Source organism: Oryx dammah, unplaced genomic scaffold, assembly GCF_014754425.2.
Source record: "Oryx dammah isolate SB20612 unplaced genomic scaffold, SCBI_Odam_1.1 HiC_scaffold_8, whole genome shotgun sequence".
Taxonomy (NCBI): Eukaryota; Metazoa; Chordata; class Mammalia; order Artiodactyla; family Bovidae; genus Oryx; species Oryx dammah.
In genome coordinates, this window is record NW_024070192.1 from 47,537,299 (window position 1) to 47,552,443 (window position 15,145).

Genomic DNA, 15,145 nt, shown 5'->3' on the forward strand with positions numbered 1-15,145 from the left:
TTCATCAGTACCGTCGTTCTAGATTCCACACACACGTATATATTTATGTTAATATACGATATTTGAGCACTTCCCCATTCCCCAGTGGCTCATTGGTAAAGAAACCACCTACAATATAGGAGATGGGGTTTCAATCCGTGGGTCAGGAAGATCCCCTGGAGAAGGAAATGGCAATTTGCTTCAGTATTCTTGCCTGGGAAATGCTATGGACAGAGGAGCTTGGTGGGCTAGAGTCCATGGGGTCACAAAAGTGTTGGACAGGACTAAGTGACTAAACAAAAACCACAATGATGTGTCAATGCAATATTTGGGACATATTTATACTAAAAAAGTATTAGTCGTCATTTATCTGAAATTCAGGTTTAACTGGGCATCCTCTATTTTATCTGGCAATCCTAGAGTGTGTGGGGGAGGCAGTGTCAGAGGTTGCAGTTATGACATGGCATATGGTGTCCTTGACCAACAGATGGACTTTGATAGACCAGATGTAGCTTTGCTTTGGGACAGGAAGCTCTGAGGGGCATCAGTTGGTAAGGACACCAAGGGCTAAGCTGGAATCAACACCAAGTTTGCTAATTCTTTCTCCAGGCAGAATATTTGCCATCCCTTCCTCCAGCACATCCCTGGGGTTCTCCACTCAGCTGCACTGGCAGGAAAGGGGAAGGCAGGAAGCAGCAGTTCTCTGGAGTCTGAAGGTCTGGAAGGAGACAGGCTCAGCCACAGGGAGAGCTGACCCTGCTTTCTCTGCATCCCAGGTTAGCCTTGGTCCAGAGACCTGAACACTAAGCATTTCTGCATTTGGAAGTTGATTTCCTCTGCTTTCCCTTTGTGTCCTTTAAAAAAAAATTTAAAAATATTTTTACTTATCTGGCTGTGCCAGGTCTTAGTTGCCACACGTGGGATCTATCTTCGTTGTGGCATGTAGGATCTTTAGATGTGGCATTTGAACTCTAGTTGTGGCATGTGGATCTAGTTCCCCCAACCAGGGATTGAACATGGGACCCCTGCATTGGGAGCATAGCGTCTTAGCCACTGGGTCACCAGGGAAATCTCTCCCTTGGTGTCCTTGGTTGGATTATTTCATCTCATCCTCACCTCTCCCCACTCCACTTCTGCTTCTGGTCACTTGGAGATGCCATCAGACTTGGCAATGTCTACAAGAGTTTGTGCAGAAGCTTCCTCTCATCCCCACCCCCACATCCACCCTGGGCTTCAACCATGCCTTTGGGCGGGATATGTCTGTTTCCCAGAAAGACAGTGTGTTTCCATGGTTAGTACCTGGGTGCAGGAAGTTCAGTTCCCCGTTTGCCTCTGAAGCCTACTCATAGACCTCAGAGCACCAAACTCTATGACCTTCAGGAATCCAGGGGCCTGTGCACCTCCACAGTGAACTTGCTGTATGTTTTTACTTTCCAGGACACATCTTGAGGACACTTTGGATGCTGTGAAGGCAGGCGGTTTGCTATGTGAGAGGGAGACTGAGGGGGAAAGGAAAATGAGAAAGGCAGGGCAGTTTATCAGAAAGAGAGTATCCACAGTAGGGGTGTCAGAAGAGTGAGGGCAGGAGAGTGGCTTTGGAGGGGGGATCCCTGAAGCATGAGCCAAAATCACCTACATCCAAAATGATACTCTGGGGACAAGTCCATTTATTTATCCAATACTATTATTTCTTCCTCTGGTGGGAGTGGGTGTGGAGGTGGGAAGGAGTATTTGGAACAAATAATAATGGCTCGTGCTTGCTGAGAAATTGACATGTACCACGCAAGTGCTATGTTTCTTACATAAATCATCTTATTGTATCTTTTCAGCTTCCTTATGAGATAGCTACTCACACAAGCATCTTTATTTTACAGATGAGGAAGGTGAGACACAGAGAGATTATATCACTTGTCCACGATCACAAATCTAACAATGGAGCCAGGGTTCAAATCTGGATAGTATAGCTCCAGATCTTGGGCCCTAAACACTATATTATCCTGCCTCAAGTTCAAATTTATAAAATGGAATTCTTGGGAATTCCCTGGCAGTCCAGTGGTTAGTTCCATTTCAAAGGGCACACTAAGGGAACTAAGATCCTGCATGCCAAGTGGCCAAAAAGAAAAAAAAAAAAAACTTACTTAGGTATATACATTAAAGTCGATTGTAGATGGTTTTTTAAAATAGAGTTCTTGAATACCTGCATTAAATCATCTGGAGACACTTGTTAAAAACTCAGATTCCTGAGCCCTACTCCAGACCTACTGGATCACTAAATAAATGCTAGAATCCAATGTTTACGAGGAAAACAGAGAAACTTCCCTGGTGGTCCAGTAGTTAAGAATCTGCCTTGCAAAGTTGGGGAGGAACTGAGATCCCACATGCCTCATGGCAACTAAGCCCGCGCACCATAACTAGAGAATCCAGGCGCCACAGTGAAAGATCCCCCATGACTTCAGGAAGATCCCGTGTGTCACAACTAAGACCCACACAACCAAATATTAAAAAAAAAAAAAAAAAAAAAGGAGGAAAACAGCTGTAGGCTTTCCCAGGTTCTGGCTCTCTCATTCCCTCCCTGCCCATCTTGGTTGAGTAGGTTCCTGACCCAACAAGTCCTTTCCATAGCTCCTCTTCAAAGAGAGCTACTTCCCCTCTCCCTGGACTGGGGCTCATTTCAGGTCCGCAGTGCCTCCTAGCCCTCCCAGAGTAGACAGGACTTCTGAGGAACCCATGCTGGGGCCGTCCGGCCATTCCTTCCTCCCTGTCAGGAGGCAGCAGCTGGCCATCGAATCCTCTTCCGGATCGGGACCCCTTGAATCAGTCAGGATGTGTGGACCCGGAAGAGGCCCCGCTGGGCCTCAGTTTCTCTTTTCATAATATGAGAAACAGTCAGCTCTGTCTGTGCCCCTTCTTCCTCCCCAGGAAGTGTGCAGAACACAAAGCAGATATTATCAGAAGGAATTCTGGGCTCCGGAGAAAAGTGCTAATGGAGTGATCAACCTCTGAAACCCACAATAAAAGGGATAATCAGAGGAATAATGAGGATGTGAGATTAGCTCAGGAGAACTGAAGAGGACGTATTTCCCAGAGTTGTGAGGACTTTAACTGTGATAATTTAGATTCTTTATTGACCTCTGTGTATTTTAAGCTGTGAGTCAATTTTAGAAGCCCTGACTTTCTAGCAACTCCCTCTTTCTCTGGAAGAGAAATTTCCTCTGTACAACACAGATGGATGTGGTCTCATCAGCCTGGGTCACATTCAAGAGTATACCTACCTTTCTAATTCCCTGTACATACGCACACATGTCATGCTCCTAAGGGACCGGAAGAAGCAAGAAATTTTGTGCAACACAGACCTGGGTTTGAATCTTGCCTTTTTTCACACTCTGTTGACCTTTGCAAATTAACCGATCTCTGAGTGTCTGCCATTTAAAAATGGGACAACAGGGGACTTCCCTGGTGGTCCAGTGGTTAAGAATCCACCTTCCACTGCAGGGCACACAAGTTGATTTCTGGTCGGGTGGGGAACTAAGATCCCACATGTTGCTAGGCTACTAAGCCTGTGTGCTACAATCACAATTAGAGAGATAGTGTGCTGCAAAGAAGACACAGTAAAGCCAAAATTAAAAAAAAAAGGTGGGGGGCAATAATAATTCCTGCCTTTTCTGTGCTGTGCTTAGTTGCTGAGTCGTGTCCAACTCTTTGCAACCCCATGGACTGTAGCCTGCCAGGCTCTTCTGTCCATGGGGATTCTTCAGGCAAGAATACTGGAGTGAGTTGCCATGCCCTCCTCCAGGGGATCTTCCAACCCAGGGATCGAACCCAGGTCTCCTGCGTTGCAGGAGGATTCTTTACTGTCTGAGCCACCATGGAAGCCCAACTAGACAATTAATAGCTGTTCAGTTTTATCAAGTGGTGGGGGTTGGCTGTACGGACATAAGTGGACATGCACGTGTTCTTCACACGGGTTTCACACTCAGATGCTCTCATAGCCACTAGGTATACACAAGCCCGTCCTGCCGCAGGACAATCGCGTGAACATTCTCTCCCAAATGCGTTCTGGCTCAGAGTCGTACCATCTCTAACCTTCATCATGGTTTACTCTTCTGGTTTGTTTTTTACTCACAGCAGGGCCCAGGGGACTTGCCAGGAACACAATAAAAGCCTGGCCAATCTGGCCATGTGCCCCACTTCCCTTCCACATAAAGGCCATCTAACCTCCAGGCATCTGGCCTGAAAGACTGGGTCAGGACCTGTTTGGCATCTGTGGCTTTGCTTAAAAGACCTGCTAACAGGAAAGTGTCTGGTTCCTTTCCACCCCAAACAGGAAGGGGCTGCCTCTGTCCAGAGGACAGGACAGCCAGTCACTCATAAGAAACACACCCACCTCCAGGCTCTGCTCTGGAGTGTCAGCCTAATCTTTGTGGGAGGGAGTTTTGCTCTTCTAGGAAGGTTGGAGGTGTGGGGCTCCAAGGACCCCTCCAAGGGGTGGGCGGTGGGTGATGACGACACCTGGGGCAGAGCAGGCCTCGAGTGTTCAACGAATACTCACCGAGCACTTACTCTGTGCTCTGTGGGGAAGTAGGAAAGTCCTAGACATGTTTTTTTTTTTTTTTTTAAACATGGTTCATTTAATGCTATGTGTGGTTTTTTTAATATATAAATTTATTTATTTTAATTGTAGGTGGGCTGCCATCTCTGGGGTTGCACAGAGTCGGACACGACTGAAGCGACTTAGCAGCAGCAGCAGCAGCAGACATGGTTTTTGAGATTCAGGAGTTTATAGACAAACCATGCCACTTTTTTTTTTTTGCCTTTTATTTATTCATTCAATACAAGTTCTCCCTCCCTCTCTCTCTCTCTCTCTCTCTCACACACACACACACACACACACACACTTTTTTTCGGTGTTTACTGTTTCAGGTGTTGTACAAGGCACCAGGGGTGTTCAGAGATGAACAATGCAACCCAATGACAGTACAAGCTGGCCTCTAAGCAGGTAGGCAAGCCTTGAATTACGTGGTACAATTGTGAGTGCCACAGGATTTCGCAAGCGGCAAAGGATCCCTGTGGTCTGGTTTTCACTCTGGTGGGAGTAATAACCTCTCCCTGCTTCCTCTCTTGCTGGCTAGTCTGTTCTCCAGATAGCAGCCAGAGTAATCCTGGTAAAACAGGTCAGATCCTGTTGACATGCTACTAAATGGCTCCCTCTACTGGCTTCCCTTCTCATCCTGAGTAAAATCACAGTCCTTGAAGGGTCCTGCTGCTGCTGCTGCTAAGTCGCTTCAGTCGTGTCCAACTCTGTGCGACCCCATAGACGGCAGACCACCAGGCTCCTCCCGTCCCTGGGATTCTCCAGGCAAGAACACTGGAGTGGGTTGCCATTTCCTTCTCCAATGCATGAAACTGAAAAGTGAAAGTGAAGTCGCTCAGTCGTGTCCAACTCTTAGCAACCCCATGGACTGCAGCCCACCAGGCTCCTCCATCCATGGGATCTCCAGGCAAGAGTACTACAAGGCTCTATTCCAGTGCTGAAAGGGTTAGGAAGCCAAACTGGGTGGAGGCAACTTAGAAACGACCAAATAGCAAGAACACTCTACCAGCCATAGGCTGGAGGGATGAAGGGAAGGAGCCCAGGAACCAGGGTCATAGAGGGAAACTGGGTCTCTGGAGAGACACTCACTGTGGCAGACAGAGAAGGGAGGGGATGAGGAAGGAGAAAGAGCCCTCAGAAAGGAGTCTTAGCTACTGGACTACCAGGGAAGTTCTGATCCTCCCTTTTTTCTACTACCTAATTTCCCACCTAGATGCTCACTAACCATTCTAACTGGAAGCTACCACCTAAAGTAAACTCTGAAATTGAAACCAGCCTGCAGTATTCAGCTCCCCAGATGAGGACCCGAGGAATGGATCAGGCAGAAACAGACCCAGTACTAAGACCTTCCCAGATACATTCTGCTAAATGCTGATGCGTGAAAAGCACCTGCTGTCTTCCCTAAGTACAGTATGCATGCTCAGTCGCTTCAGTCGTGTATCTGAAGTGGGTGCCATGCCTTCCTCCAGGGGATCTTCCAGACCCAGGGATCAAACCAACATCTCTTATATCTTCTGCATTGACAGGCAGGTTCTTTAACACTATTGCCACCTGAGAAGCCCCCTAAATACACAAAGAATCTGCCGGCAGATACACAGAGTGAGGATTAAAGTTTGTTTCAGATAATCATCCTCAGGCAAAAGCCTGGAAGGCAGGAGGGTACAGGAGTCAATCTTGAGTCTGTTGGCATTAGAGAAGAACCCTTGGAAAGAAGCCCCAGAACAATGTGGAGCTGGGAGGAGTTCTCTGTTTCACAGAGTTCTCTGACCACAGACACTGTAAGAACAATGAGTTTGGCCCAAAGGCCTGGTGGTGAGCTCTGCTTCTGTTCTTCATTGACTGTGTGAACATGGTAACAAATTTCACTTTCCCAAGCTTCAGTGTTCAGTTTACAAAATGTGCTTTAACAGCATGTCTATTTCACAGGGCTGTCCAGATTAAATGAGATAATGGATATATATATATATATATATATATAAAATTAAATGTCACTCCTTTGATTAGATTTCTCAGAAATTCCCCATTGTTTTAAATTTAACATCCAACCTCCTCCACAAGGCACACAGGATCTTCAAGATGTGACTTCTGCCTACTTCTTTCACTTCTCGCCATTCCCCACCCCTGCAACTCTGCAGACGAGCGAGACTGAATCACTTAGAATTCCCAGAACTTTGCTCTTCCCTGGTGTTTGCAAATAATAGCCCTTTCTGCCGGTTCCTGATATACAGCCCCCAGTTAATTCCTGTTTGCTCTTCAAAGCTCAGTTTAGGAAGCCTCTCTTGCAGGAAGCCTTCTTTCATCACCCCTCCACCCTTCACGTGGGCTAGGTGCTCTTCCTCTGTGTTCAGAGCACCCTCTGCATCCTCCGATTCTAGGACGTTCAGTAGTTGATTGGAATCACAGGTTTTGCTGTCCTCTTCTGAGAAAGCAGTTCCTGGAGGACAGGAGTTGCCCTGCTTCCTGTTTCTCTATCTCTAGGCCTTCTAGGACCTAACACCTAGTAGACCTCAGGAGATGGCAGCTGAGAGAAGAATACATGAATGCAAGCATGCATGAATCGTGGTACAAATGAAGGGGTCCATGATGAGCAACAGTTTTTGTATATCCATCTCTCTTTTCTTAGACTTAAAAAAGAATTTTAATTAATTAATTAATTAATTTTTGGCTGTGCTGGGTCTTTGTTGTTGTGCGAGCTTTTCCCTAGTTGAGGCCTGCAGGGGCTACTCTTTGGTTGTGGGGCGTGGGTTTCACGTTGCGGTGGCTTCTCTTGTTTTGGAGCACAGGCTCTAGGGCTCTCGGGCTTCAGTAGAAGTGGCTCGCCAGCTCTAGAGCACAGGCTCAGTAGTTGTGGCTCACAGGCTTAGTTGCTCCTCGACAAGTGGGATCTTCCTGGACCAGGGATTCAACCCATGGCTCCTGCATTGTCAGCTGGATTCTTTATCACTGAGCCACCAGGGAAGCCCTATCCATATCTTAAAATACTTCAATTCTAAAAAAATTTGAAAAGAGGAAGAAAAACCTAGAAGTCCTGTCCTCTGCTTTCCCCACCAGCAATAACCCAATTTTCTCCTCCCTGACTTCTCCTCTGGGTTATCTTCCTCGATCTATAAACTGAATGGCTACATCGTTTTTAGACATGAAAAAATTTTTACTCCTGGGACTTCCCTGGTGGTCCAGTGGTTAAGACTTCACCTTCTGTTATAAGGGGTGTGGGTTCGATCCCTGGTCGGGGAGCTAAGATCCCACATACCTAGTGGCTAAAAAACCAAAACATAAAATAGAGACAATGTTGTAATGATTCAATACTTTGAAAATGGTCCACATTAAAAAAAAGTCTTTCAAAGAAAATATTTTTTTTTCCTTTAACTTTGCTTATTTGGACCTGTCTATAGAGCTCTGTGCGGAGAAGGCAATGGCACCCCACTCCAGTACTCTTGCCTGGAAAATCCCCATGGACGGAGGAGCCTGGTAGGCTGCAGTCCATGGGGTTGCTAAGAGTCGGACACGACTGAGCGACTTCCCTTTCAATTTTCACTTTCATGCATTGGAGAAGGAAATGGCAACCCACTCCAGTGTTCTTGCCTGGAGAATCCCAGGGACGGGGGGAGCCTGGTGGTCTGCCGTCTATGGGGTCGCACAGAGTTGGACACGACTGAAGCGACTTAGCAGCAGCAGCAGCAGCAGCAGCATAGAGCTCTGTGACCCTCTACATCCAGAGCTGAGCTCACATTTACTGCTAGTGTAATGAATAAAGATGACCTCTTGCCTCCTTTTCTTACCTGAAGGCAATAATCCTTTTCCCCCTTTTACAAGAATGTGTCATCCAAATATTAACAGTAATGGAAGCATTTTTCTTGAGGTTCGATGGTCACAGTGTTCTCTAGCACTATTTCAAAAGGACTTTTGTCCATCTGTTCTCTGTTGTATGATCTCAATCCAGATGACCCTTTAGTGCCTGAGATTGCTTGAATCATTGGACTGGTCTTCCCATAGTTTTTATGGAATGGCACATACAAGAACATCAGAGCAAAGACATCCAAGTTCCATATGCCATAGATGCCGGTGAAAAAGGCACTGTTCACTTGGACTGTGACATTGCCCCACTTCCAATGACCTTCAGTCACCTAATGATGAAAAAGATGATGTCATGGCAGCACAGGCCAAGGTGATAAGCATGAGGAACTTGAACTTGAAAATTAGCCGTGAATTCTCCCGGCTGGTTTTGTCCATATGTTTCCTAGTGAATCTGAGGTTCTTGCTTCGTTGGGAAAGAATTTGGATACAAAGTGATATTTGTATTAAGAAGTGGATTTATTTATTTAGAAAGAAACACATTCCACAGACAGACTGTGGGCCATCTCAGAAGGCAAGAGAGCCCTGAAGGGAGTAATTCTGAACATACCACTCCACCTCCAGCCCAACGTGCTCCTCCTTCCGTTTCCTATCACAGTGAATGACCAATCTATCCACCTGTCAAGTGTGGAAGTTACCCAGGACTTCTCGCTTTTTTCCCCACTCAAACTGGTCACCAAATCTTGCCCATTCTACTACCTATGTATGTAAGGGATCTTTTCACTCACCTCCATCCCCACAGTTAAAACCTAAGTCCAGGCCACTATGATCCCTCACCAGAACTATTCCATTGGTCACCTAATTGGTTTCTCTGCTTTTAGGCACCTCTCATCTCCATACATTCTTCCTATTGCAGCCTGAAAATGCAAATCTGATCTTCCTTTAAAATCTTCTGGCAGGAGGTACCCACTGCCTTCAAGATAAAGCACGAACTCTAATGAACTTTACAAGATCTCAGCTCTTTAGCCCTCTACTCTTCTGGCTTCATCTCCTACCACTCTCCCCTTGCCGGTAAACTTCAAACATATTGAATCATTTGCTTCATAGCTAGGAAAAAGCACTTTTCCCTTCTAGAGAAATGATTGGCTTCTAGTCATCATCTATAGTTTGGCTCAGATGTCACGTAGCCTTTGGAGAAACTGTCCTTGTGTGCTCTCTTGAGCTTTCACAGCCTCATTTCACTCTGGAGAGCTCGAGCCCCCTCTAGCCTGTACAACAGAATGGTCAGACCCACAGGCAGTGGTGTCTGGTAACCGGGATTCCAATTCCACATTGGCCATTTATCAGTGGTGCGACTCAGGGCAAGTGAATTTTGCCTTCTTGTCTGTAAGGTGGGCACAGTATTTCATTAGTCAATTGTGAGAATTATATGAGATGATGCAAGGTACCTGACAGAATTAGCTGTTATCCTAGAACTGAAAACCAAAGCTCGATTCCTCACCCTGACACATCTTCAGGGTTCAGTTTGGGTGTGAATTCCCCGCCCCCTCCCACCCCCCCAATCTTTTGGCCCCGCAGCATGTCACATGGGATCTTAGCTCCTACACGGCATCAGACTCGCGCCCCCTGCATTGGAAGCGCGGAGTCCTAACCACCGGACCGCCAGAGAAGTCCCTTGTGTGTTATTTTAAGGCATACGTTTGTTCCAGTGTGACCTCGTAGTCTGTTACTCGACAAGGTAGTTAACGGGGAAGCGACTCGGTCCGTCAGGAGTTTCCGTCTGGGAACAACTCCCAACGCCCCCAGGTGGTTCAAGCAGTGCACAGCCCAAAGCTACTGAACTAGGGCATACCATTAGAAATCTGATAGAAAGAAAGGCCTTTTCTAACCATATAACCTATGTTTATAAGGCCTCTTCTCTTTCACTTCCAACCTCGAATTCTATCAGATCAAGTCAAGTGAGAAACTGGACTGTAATCATGACGGACCGGGTAGGCTCAGCTTCCGCCCCGTCCCGACCGCGGCGTTGGTACTTCCTTTCCTCAGTTCCCTCTCAATAATGGTACCGTCCACGGAGGGGGGAACGAGAAGGGATTCTGAAGTCCTCCGAGTGCGGAGGGCGGTCCTAGGACAGAGTCACCCCTCGAGTCGCGGCGCTGTGGTACCGCCCACTGCCCTCTGATTGGCTGCCGAGGCCCCGCAGTCGAGCCCAGCGCGCCGCGCCGCCCTCAGTACCGCTCCGGCCGCCGTGCCGCCTGGCTCTGGTTTACCTTGTTCTCTGCGGGCTGTGGGGGCTTCGCGCCGCGGCCGTTAGTCATGTCGGGTAGGTGACTTCTTCAGCGAGCAGCGGCAGCGGCGAGAAGGGGCCCGGCGGGGTTGGGCCGTCTTCCCGCCCACCGGAGGGCCCCGAGGGAAGCCTCCGGCCCTGAGGGAGGCTGGGGTGGGGGGGCGGCCGCGGCCGCCGCCATGTTGGACTGAAGGGACGCACGCTCCCAACGCTCTCCGTCTGCAAATCTCGGCGGGAGCGCCTCGAGCCCCCAGCCTCTTGACCCAGCCCTTGGAACCCGAGGCGACGTGCCGCTCCCGGGGGAGGGTGTGTGAATCGGGGTGGGGGCGGAGGCCGCTACGCCATCGTAGGGGCGGGGGGAGCCCGTGATTAGAGCATCAGCCGGAGAGAATCGGTGCTTCTGGTTCTCCGCTTCGCCTCAGATCTTTCAGCGAGGCCTCAGGCCAGTCGTCGCGCCGTCTCGTCCCTCAGTTTCCCCATCCGTGAAGTGGAGCTGGGCCTTCCTGACTCACCCATTCATCAGGTGCGGGCCTTGATGCTCTAGGAGCCCTTTTTAAAAGGATGTTGCCTGACACGAAATCCTACATGTCGTCATTCATGTAGTAGCCTCCCTGATTCGAGTTGGGGGTGTTTGCATCTAATTCAGCATCGTGTTCACCCTCCTCTGTCATCTTCTCAGACCCTCTAAAGTTGTCTCCTCACGAGCTTGAAAGTGAGCCTTGTCTGTTATTAATGGGCTCGTGTAGATGCTTGCTGCATTTACGTTGAAACATACAAACGAAAGGAAAACGCAGTCTTCCACCAAATGATAAATGATACACTTAAAATGATACAGGAATCCCCCCCCCCGTCTCCCACCCCCCCTCGGTGTGTGGAGGAGACAGAGAGGCCTTGGTCTCATCAGGACAGCCCATTTAGATCCTGCTAGAGCAGTATATGCAGTCTGGAAGGTGGATCTACTCTTCTTTTGGAGTATAGCCGATTAGCAATGTTGTGGTAGTTTCAGGTGAACAGCAGAGGGACTCAGCCATAGGTACACATATATCTATTCTCCCTCAAACCCAGATCTGCCCTTGATTTAGCACTCTTAGATGCCAGGAAAGGTCCTCTGCTGTTCGGTACATCACCGGCTGCAAAGACAGACTCAGCTTTCCACTTACTAGAAACTGTCACAAGAGTTAGATACTACTGTTGAGGTGGAAAAGCAGAACACGTACCCCGAAAGCCATGTGACTGGGATGAAAATGACTGCTGGCCGAGTATTTTACATTTTTTTTCCCAAGGGAGAACCTGTTGATAGTAAAAAAACAAACAATCCGTTTTCTCCAAGTAATCCACTTTTGCAGAAGGGTGGAAATGTGTGACAGAAAGAAAGCAACAGGCTAAGAGGAGACCATGTTAGCAAGAATGGTTGGACTGGGGAATGATGAACATTCCTTAAATTAACATAGGTGTTAAGTCAGAATGTTGATCTTTTGGGGAAAGGGGCATTTACCTGATGTAAGAGGGTATTAATTGCACAGAATTAATCTCTTTAATTCTTGCTCAGGTGAGAAGTAATTTCTTACCCCAAAGTAGATGTTGGGATACATTTAATTAGGTGCATAATTTGGAATGAAGCCTGGTAAAGTTCCACAGAAGTACATGTAAACACACTCTAGGGAGGGTGTGAAACCTCTCTATGATTTAAAAAACATTCTCCTACCTTCATGGAGAGATTTACCATTTCAGTGGATATAGTTCTCATTAGCAACTATTGATCTGTCTTGATTTTTAATGTGATTATTGGTTTAAAGCAGTGGCTTATTTTTGTAGGACTGGGTAGCTTTTATGGAAAGTTAAATTTTAGAGGTATACTGTTTGCAAAATCCATGATTTTCAGTGTGTCATAATAGTGTATGAGCTGGTTAATGCATTATTACAGATCTTCAAGATCACCGACAGTACACATCCTTGTTTTGTAATTTGAGTGTTTTTAATATTGAAATTGACTTTCATGTCAAAAAGAACTATTTAATAATTTGCTTGTTCCTACATTAAGTCAATTAAGTTCTACTTAGTGTTAGATAATATATGCACATTTTGTAATTTGTGTATAAAAATAATACTTATGACTTTGTATAAAAATAGGAATGATGTTTTTGACTTATTCTTGATGAATGTTTAAGTTAATAAATTTAACAGCAGAATCCCTCCTAAACAACTAATAACATTCAGTTTATGTAAATCCGTTAAACATTCCAAACTATACTTTAAAATTTATCAAATTGACTCAACCACTCTAGGTGCCTGACAAGACAGATTTATAAATCTAGTAAAATAAAGTGTGTACATAATCAACAATTAAGTCAGAATTGTAAATATTGTGAGTCAGACTCTCAGATAAATATTAGCTGACACCTTTGAAGTTAAAGTCAAATCTGATATCACTTATACATATACAAGTTACAAAGTCAAGATACTTCTTTTGGCAGTATGGCAGACTAAGATAACTTGCAAATATTCTGTCTACAAATAATTAAGAATGTGGGAGCTTAACATAAAACAAAGGGCAGGCTTCTGCTGCCAGAAGTGAAGTAGAAGCCAACATGGTAGGCATAGAGCTAACTTGGTGGTTTCCGTGAAGAGGACGATGTAGGTCACAGTATTCAGAGAGTTGGAGTTTATTGCTCAATTAACTAAGCACAGGAGATGAAATATTGAGACCTTTAGAACCTTGTAGTGGGAACTGAGACTGTTACTTAAACCCTGGATGTTTAAAGGACTGTATCTTCAGTGAAAGAATGAACTAGGAAAAAACCTTTGTATCAGCGTAGGAGATAACAAACCTGGGCCTTGAGTAAGGGGGGGGAAAGTCTTTTTCCAAGAATTTGTAACCTGGGACCTGGGCTTCATAGTTCAGTGTACATTTAGACTAATTATGAGGTCCAGGAAATCTCAAGCCAAGAAATTTAATATAAAAGTTGGTTCTAGACTGGCAGTAAGAACCTTGAGGTTCTTAGAAACAAATGAAAACCTTTTCTGAGGAAATTTCAGAGCGTGGGTCAATAGGAATTTTATTGCAGAATTCTGGGAAACAACTCACCAAAATGAGAGTGACAAATGGCATTTGAACCCCTAATTAGATGGTTTGGACAAGCGTATTGTAGGTTTAAAATTATTAAAAACCTAAAAAGGAATAAGCCCTAAGACCAAGACTTGAAAAAAGGTTACATATATTTGAAAAAGAACCAAGTGTAACTTCTAGAGGTAGAGAAAATGGCTAAGTTGAATTGCAGATAGACGTAGCCAGAAGAAATAACTAGGGAGATAGAAAATAGATGGGGTTTAATAATTACCCAGGATTCAATTCAGAAGGTTAAAATGAAGAGTGAGAGATTAAGAAACATGGGAGGGACTGTCCCTGGTTGTCCAGTGGTTAAGACTTGGTGCTTCCAATGCAGAGGATGTGGGTTTGATTCCTTGTTGGGGCACTAAGATCCCACATGGTCTGGAGTGCAGTCAGAAAGTTTAAAAAAAAAAAAAACACGGAAAGTAGATTGGGAAGCTCTGACATACATCTGAGTTTGAGAAGGAGAAAATGGTATTGATAGTTGAGAATTTTCCAAAATTGATGGATCAAGAAGCAGTAGTCTCAAACATGAGACATAAAAGTCAGTTCATACCCAGATACAGCAAACGTATTGGAAGAAATAGGGAAATGGTAAGATTGGTAGATTTCTTTTTTTTTTTTTTAAAACCACTCAGATGGTGTCCTCTCCCTCTTACTCTCCCAAAGGAAGAGAAGAACGATCATCAGATTGGTAGATTTCTTAAAAGTTTTAAGAAGCCGCTAAATAATGAAGTGATCTTTGAAGTTTAGAGGAAAAATAATGTATGACCGTGAATTTTTTATCCAAATGAAAGACAATACCACTTTCAGGCCTTTACTGAAGGAATACAGAAAAAGAAATCCAGAAGGGACGGGTAGGATGCAAAAAAATGTAGAGGAAATAAATGCAGTAGATAAAATGTATTGACTATATGGAATCTTGAAGATTAAAATGATTATATTTAGAGTTTTTACAGTGGAAGCAAACGGTACGGAAAAAATGTGGAAGCAAAATAATAGATGAAGGCTGTAATTGGCATTATAGCATTAAAATTTTTATATTCTAATGGAGGTTGAAGATCATTTTGAACTTGGTCAAAAATGTATGTTTAAAATTGAACATAATCTTTTTAAATTAATGAATGGTAACTTATTGCTGCTGTGACTTATTACAAGAACAGAATTTGAGCATCTAAAGCAGTAGAGGGGGAAAAGAGGAAAATCCAGTAGAAGGAAGTGAAGGAGTTGGGGGAAAAGACCCTGGTGAGTCCAGTATAGGCTAGTAGTAATAAATAAAAAGTAACAGTAGTGAAAATATGAAAACATCAATTGAGAGACAGATTTTCCACATTGGGAAAAATTGATCTAGATTTATGTTTTCAAAAATGATATAAAAAGTGAAAAT

At 45.1% G+C, this 15,145-nt stretch overlaps 1 protein-coding gene across 1 annotated transcript in view; it reads left to right on the forward strand.

Annotated features, from left to right (window-relative positions):
• The first annotated feature begins 10,569 nt into the window (after nucleotides 1-10,569).
• The window catches only part of TAF15 (TATA-box binding protein associated factor 15), a 29,436-nt gene continuing 24,860 nt past the window's right edge, over nucleotides 10,570-15,145 (forward strand). The window contains 1 exon segment of the mRNA XM_040244067.1: nucleotides 10,570-10,685. Coding sequence (XP_040100001.1) covers nucleotides 10,679-10,685 — 7 coding nt within the window. The 5' untranslated portion in view covers nucleotides 10,570-10,678.